We start from the raw sequence: 7,079 nt of genomic DNA on the forward strand, positions 1-7,079 counted from the left end.
TTCTGCCCCTCTCTTTCCACACTAAGTGAGCAAGCAAAGCAATGGGTTACCATAAGCAGTACCCTCCATTCTTTCTAATGACTTTTCACATCATAGTCCTCTTGAATATTAACATTTTTCCTTCAAATATTCAAATATAAAATACAAAAATTGTGTTTGATTCCTAGAGATCTTTTATTCATAGCTATTCTTTGTTTAGACTGTTTACTCTATGGCTGTCATGCTTTTAATACTTTCCCACACTGCCCACTTTATACAACCCAGTATCATTTCTCCATTTACTTTTCTTACTGGTCGGAACCCAATTTATTAAAATAGATGCAGAGGTAGTTTTTAAGAAACAACTTTGATACTTTACATAAGTGAAGCAATTTTTGTCTTATTGATATTTGACTGGGTATAAAGTATAATTTGAAATTTTCTCTCATACTTAAAAAAGCACTTTTCTTTTTCTTAATTGTATAGACTCACCTTTCACAAGGACAATTCTATTCTAAATTATATCCCATTTTCTGCAATATTTTTCCATTCATTCTGAAAGCACTGGAAAACTTAACCTCAATAGTCTGAAAATGCCATAGCAGGGACTATTTCTTTGTTAACCTTTTCACAAGGATATACCCTGTCAATGTTCAGACTATCAGTTCAGAAAAAAATTCATTTTATTTTGCCATAATTTCTCTCCTGTATTTTCTAAAAATTTTTATTAACTATTGACTAACTGGACTGGTTCTATTAAGATCTAAGCATGTTTCCTTTTGTAGTTCCTATTTGCCTCTGGTTTCTACTTTCTTACACTGCTCATTTAAGTATTCATCTTTATATGTAAGCTTCCTTTTTGGTAGAAAATTTTGTAAGTGCAATATGTTTTCTTATCTGTAATTTTCCATCTTAGAATATATTACAAAGATATACTAGTTCAGCATTGTTAGTGTTATATAAGCCATTTAAAAAATAAGAGTGGATTCAGGGAAGTTGAAGAAATTTACCAAAATTATATAGTTGTATGGGACATTTAAGTCCCCTATCTATTCTGTTTTTTTCTTAACTTTTGAAGCGAGCAGATTTCAAGTAATAAGTACAGGGTAGCCTCAAATATGGCAATCTTTATGACTCTACCTCTTAAGTATTGGACTACAGGTATTATGTACGGCAGACCCACATCAGTAAGTGTAATAATTTATTTGCACTTCCACACTTTCCAGATTAGAATTCTGGACTATTTACTGTCTGAGAGTGTGTCCACCATAGACCTTGTGTTCTACAGTCTGAGAGCATTGGCTTGAGAAGAGACTTGAAATCTCACTATTCAAAACTCTAAAGTTCTACTTTCCTTTAGTTTAATTTCATACTTTTTCTTCAGCACTACTTACATGTCAGACTAGACAAGGTTTGCTAATCTCTCCTCATCAAGTATCCATTCTCTACCTTGAGTGACTTTCTGTCTCTGTAGTCACTGAGAACAGAGAATTTACTACTGCAAATACAAATAATAAATTGTTCATCTCATGATTAACATTAATCTTCCAGTTTCTCTAATCTAGAATGTGAACAGTATTCTGAGACACAAACATGTTAATGCCCTATCTCAGTGATGGATTTTTAGACATTTTCTAGAACTTCATAGTAAGTTTTCTCATCTGCTTTCTATCATCAAACACATGTGTACACTTAATTTTATGAGTTCTCACTTTGTTACCTTCCTATCAGCTTCCTGGGTATTTTAAAGGCAGAAGGATAACTACATATTATCAGCACATCCACCTTTCAGTTTTTGTCTTTTGTGCTGGTTTATTTTCTCTTTCAACCATATACAGAACTTAAATTTTTAAAAATTCAATTCAAACTGCATTTTCAACTCCAACTGTTTCATGCATTCCTGGGTACTTTTGAAACTTTCAATAGTGGATATAATTGATGAGCTTCTAGCATCTGTTCCCAACAGTCTCCTCCTTCAGTAGCAGTCTTGATCTTCAGTTAGGGATACCCACCCACAAGCTTCAGAGATGACACTAGTTGGGGTCAATCAAGCAAAGGGCAGATCTTCAGGCTCTGTGACTAAAAGATATCCCTACGATGCTATATTTGAATAACTGTATGTTACTTCGCTAGCCAGAACACGGTATTAATTGGTTTCATCAGAGGTTAAATTTTCACTCTCAAGGCGGGCGGTGGTGGCGCACGCCTTTAATCCCAGCACTCGGGAGGCAGAGCCAGGCGGATCTCTGTGAGTTCGAGGCCAGCCTGGGCTACCAAGTGAGTCCCAGGAAAGGCGCAAAGCTACACAGAGAAACCCTGTCTCGAAAAACAAAAAAAAAAAAAAAAAAAAAAAAAAAAAAAAAAAAAAAAATTTTCACTCTCTTTAGGAAAGCAAATGTCTCTCCTTTTTCTTCCCAAACTGCTGTGTATTGTTGGCAGAATGTTTTAGGAACCTGAGGGACGTCAGCATTAGGAATGAGAGTGTACTTCACACAAAATGGCACCATTTGTATTTGTACACAACTTTCTGAATTTTTGTCACTTGCAAGAAACTGGAACACAACTATGAATTAATATAATATGTTCCTTAATGTGTACCATCTCCTGGCTAATGCAGTTTCATAACCCTAAGAGAACCTCTGAAACTTTACGTGGACACTTTTTCTTTCCCTTTCTGCCTAAGCAAGGTCTAGTGGGAGTGGTTGTGTTAAACTTAACAGTGTTATATTCCTGAGATATTAACACGTGCTTTAAAACAAATACTCACATCATCATGAACTATAGAGAAACTGATGGAAAAAAATATGCTAGTAACCACAAAACCAACAAATATTTGTCTCTGAGGGACGTTCAATGTAAGTGGAACTTAAGTAGCATTCATCAAACTGTGAAAATCTGAGAAGACACATGGTGGCGCTGCAGGACCATGTTACAGAAAAAAAAAAATCACGTTCAATGCTGCTGACACACAGCCCAAGCGAGCACGGAAAACTAGAAGAAATAACAGGCGTAAAAGGTGCTACCTAAAAACCTTTTATCCGTTGGATTCTGAGGATTCTGTGGACAAATCAAGAGAAATATTTTACAGAACTGCATGGTGAGGCAGAAGTGATTCTTTCAGAAGCCTGCCGGAAAGGAGCTATGGAAAACCAAGCGGGAAAATATCCACAGACAAGGCAAGTCCTGCTTCTCTTTGTTTTGCTGGGAATGTCTCAAACGCACGCTGAGCCTGGGAGACTTTCGGTGGTGGAGGAGACGCTGAGCGGGGCCTTGGTAGGCAATTTGGTAAAGGATCTGGGGCTCGAGGTAGTTGAGCTGTCTTCACGGGGGGCTCAAGTGGTCTCTAAGGATAACAAACTGCCTTTGCTTTTGAACATAAATTCAGGAGATTTGCTCCTAAGCGAACCATTAGACAGGGAGGGGCTGTGTGGCTCCACCGAGCCCTGCCTGATGCATTTCCAGGTGTTAATGAAAAACCCCTTACAGATTTGCAAGTTGAGCTTCAGGTCCAGGATATAAATGACAACTCCCCCATATTCTTGGAAAAGGAAATGGTTCTAGAAATCCCAGAGAATAGCCCTGTTGGTTCTGTGTTCTTACTAGAAAGTGCGACGGATTTAGATGTAGGACCCAATGCTGTGAAAAACTACATCATAAGCCAGAGCTCTCATTTCCACATTACATTGAGAGTTAATCCTGAGGGCAGGAAATACCCAGAGTTAGTTTTGGACAAGGCACTGGACTACGAGGAGCAGCCACAGCTCAGTCTCATCCTCACTGCTTTGGATGGCGGGACTCCACCCAGGTCTGGGACTGCCTTGGTTCGGGTGGAAGTCATAGATATTAATGACAACTCCCCCGAGTTTGAGCACATGTTCTATGAAGTGAAGATTCCAGAGAATAGCATCCTTGGCTCACTGGTTATCACTGCATCAGCTAAGGATTTAGACTCAGGAATTAATGGTGAACTATCATATGGCTTTATCCATGCATCAGAGGATATTAGAAAAACATTTTCAATTAACAAAAACTCTGGAGAAATACATTTAATAGGATATTTGGACTTTGAAACAACTGAATCCTACTCAATAATCATTAAAGCTACAGATCGGGGAGGACTTTTTGGGAAATCTACAGTAAGAATTCAGGTGATGGATGTGAATGACAATTCTCCTGAAATTGCTGTGTCATCATTTATCAATCCAATCCCAGAAAACACCCCAGAGACTTTAGTTATGATTTTTAGTATCCAAGACAAGGACTCAGGAGAGAACAGCAGGATGATCTGTTCTATTCTGGAGGACCTCCCATTTGTGCTAAAATCTTCGATTGAAAATTACTACCACTTAGAAACTGAGGGAGCACTGGATAGAGAGAGCAGAGCTGAGTACAACATCACCATCACAGTCACCGACATGGGCACACCCAGGCTCACAACACAGCACACCATAACACTGCAGGTGTCTGATGTTAACGACAATGCCCCTGCCTTCACCCAAACCTCCTACACCCTGTTTGTCCAGGAGAACAACAGCCCTGCCCTGCACATAGGCACCATCAGTGCCACAGACTCAGACTCAGGCTCCAATGCCCACATCACTTACTCTCTGCTGCCCACCCATGACCCGCAGCTGGCCCTCAACTCGCTCATCTCCATCAATGCTGACAACGGGCAGCTGTTCGCGCTCAGGGCGCTCGACTATGAGACCCTGCAGACTTTCGAGTTCCACGTGGGCGCCACAGACCAAGGCTCTCCTGCGCTCAGCAGCCAGGCGCTGGTGCGAGTGCTGGTGCTGGACACCAACGACAATGCGCCCTTCGTGCTCTACCCGCTGCAGAACGCCTCTGCACCCTGCACAGAGCTGCTGCCCAGGGCGGCAGAGCCAGGCTACCTGGTCACCAAGGTGGTGGCAGTGGACCGCGACTCTGGACAGAATGCCTGGCTGTCATTCCAGCTGCTCAAGGCCACGGAGCCTGGGCTGTTCAGCGTGTGGGCTCACAATGGCGAGGTGCGCACCTCCAGGCTGCTGAGTGAGCGCGATGCTCCCAAGCACAGGCTGCTGCTGCTGGTCAAGGACAATGGAGATCCTCCAAGGTCTGCCAGTGTCACTCTGCATGTGCTGCTGGTGGATGGCTTCTCTCAGCCCTACCTGCCTCTGCCAGAGGTGGCGCGCGATGTAGCACAGGACGAGGATGCGCTCACTCTGTACCTGGTCATTGCCTTGGCTTCTGTGTCTTCCATCTTCCTGTTGTCTGTGCTGCTGTTTGTGGGGGTGAGGCTGTGCAGGAGGCAGGGCGGCCTCTCTGGGTGGCTGCTCTGTGCCTGAGGGACACTTTCCTGGTCACCTGGTGGATGTCAGCGGCACTGGGACCCTGTCCCAGAGCTACCAGTATGAGGTGTGTCTGATGGGAGGTACTGGTACAAATGAGTTCAAATTCCTGAAGCCAATTCCCCCCAATCTACCACCCCAGTTCCCTGGAAAAGAACTCGAGGAAAGCCCTACTCTCCACAATAGTTTTGGGTTATTTAGTGACCATAACTGATGCTATATTTCATATATGTTTCATTCTATGGCTATCTCAAGGCAGTGCACATTTCCCCCAGTTTGCAAGATGTTCACATCTGCTAGTATTTACAGTTCCTTTGTGCCTCCCACTTTTCAATTTATGTCAGCACTTGTAATAAGATGCTAATTTATTCTGTGGCCGGTTCTCTACCTTGTAAAGACTTTACCTCCTTAAACAACACAAAATCACCCCGATCTGTCTTCTCCAGTTGCACCTTCCCCTTCACTGTGCTTACGATGAAATAAATAGACCACTGCAGGGGTAGTTGAAATGTCCAAGCATATCTTTCATTGTCGCTCTTTTGGTAGTTCTTCTTGTGGCTTATTATTGTCGATGCTATTTTCAAGTAAGTTCATTTTTTAAAAAAAAAAAACCACCCTAGTTGAGATATTATGTTTAAATGTTTGTTAATGTTGACTGTATTGATATGTTGGAAAATCTATATGGTGAAATAGCCATTAGGCCCATTGAAAAGGAGCCCGTAGTGCGTCTGGGAATGGCTCAGTCAAAGGTCCCCAGATAGATCACAACACAGAATAAAGAAGTGGGGACAGTAATAAGCTTCTTAATAACTTTATCTTATGTGTCTTGGAAGGTGGCTGGGGAGGCACATGAATACTGTGGCCGTAGGAGAAAGCAAGCTTATGAGATACTACATATTTTATTTATGTTCTCTTTGAAAAAATGAATATGCACCGAGTACTAATTCACACATAAGATTATGCCATGTGTGTTATGCAACATTCAAACCAAACAGGAAGGAACGTTTTGTGCTCAGTACTTAGTATACTGTGAGCTTGAAATTTTGTATTTTATTCCTTTGCTTAAACTTCCTAATATGGTCACAAGCCACTAAATTGGTCCTGGACTCTACTGAAGAGCAGCATCCAAAAGACTGTTGACCACTTTTAATTTGCATGTATGAAAGTGTCATATATGTGTAACACTGAGAAGTCTTGAGAGATCATAATTCAGGTTCTAATTTTTTAAAAAAATTAAATTCAACTGTCACAGAGGGGAGTTTTATCTTGTGTTGAGAAAGACCATCCTATAATGGTTCTTGTCCTTAATGGTCTGACAACATGACAGAGAAAAATATAATGGTTGGAGATGAAGTTTCCTGTGAGTTTCCTAAAAAGTCTGAAGTCTGTATGTATAGGCAAAGGAAAATGCAGATGAGAAAAGAGTCGCCATGGAGACAGAAAGATGGTAAGCCATGACAGTAAGAAGGGGAGGGACTAGGTGATGATCCTTCCAGTCCCACAGGCTGGAGTCAGTGCTGGAAACTTCCTCTTGAAGATATTTAACACTGAATATTAGCTAATTAATTTTAATTAAAATCTCTTCAATATCCAAGACAACCTAGTGTACATACTTTTTTGTTTTGTTTTGATTTGTTTTTCGAGACAGGGCTTCTCTGTGTAGCTTTGTGCCTTTCTTGGAACTCGCTTTGGAGACCAGGCTGGCCTTGAACTCACAGAGATCTGCCTGCCTCTGCCTCCTGAGTGCTGGGATTAAAGGCATTTGCCACC

At 41.4% G+C, this 7,079-nt stretch overlaps 1 protein-coding gene across 1 annotated transcript in view; it reads left to right on the forward strand.

Annotated features, from left to right (window-relative positions):
* Positions 1-5,874, forward strand: part of LOC114687143 (protocadherin beta-12-like) — a 6,702-nt gene extending 828 nt beyond the window's left edge. The window contains 3 exon segments of the mRNA XM_037197109.1: positions 3,442-3,466; positions 3,469-5,269; positions 5,271-5,874. Coding sequence (XP_037053004.1) covers positions 3,442-3,466; positions 3,469-5,269; positions 5,271-5,523 — 2,079 coding nt within the window. The 3' untranslated portion in view covers positions 5,524-5,874.
* Positions 5,875-7,079: the final 1,205 nt, after the last annotated feature.

Source organism: Peromyscus leucopus, chromosome 19 (assembly GCF_004664715.2).
Source record: "Peromyscus leucopus breed LL Stock chromosome 19, UCI_PerLeu_2.1, whole genome shotgun sequence".
In the NCBI taxonomy this organism is placed as follows: Eukaryota; Metazoa; Chordata; class Mammalia; order Rodentia; family Cricetidae; genus Peromyscus; species Peromyscus leucopus.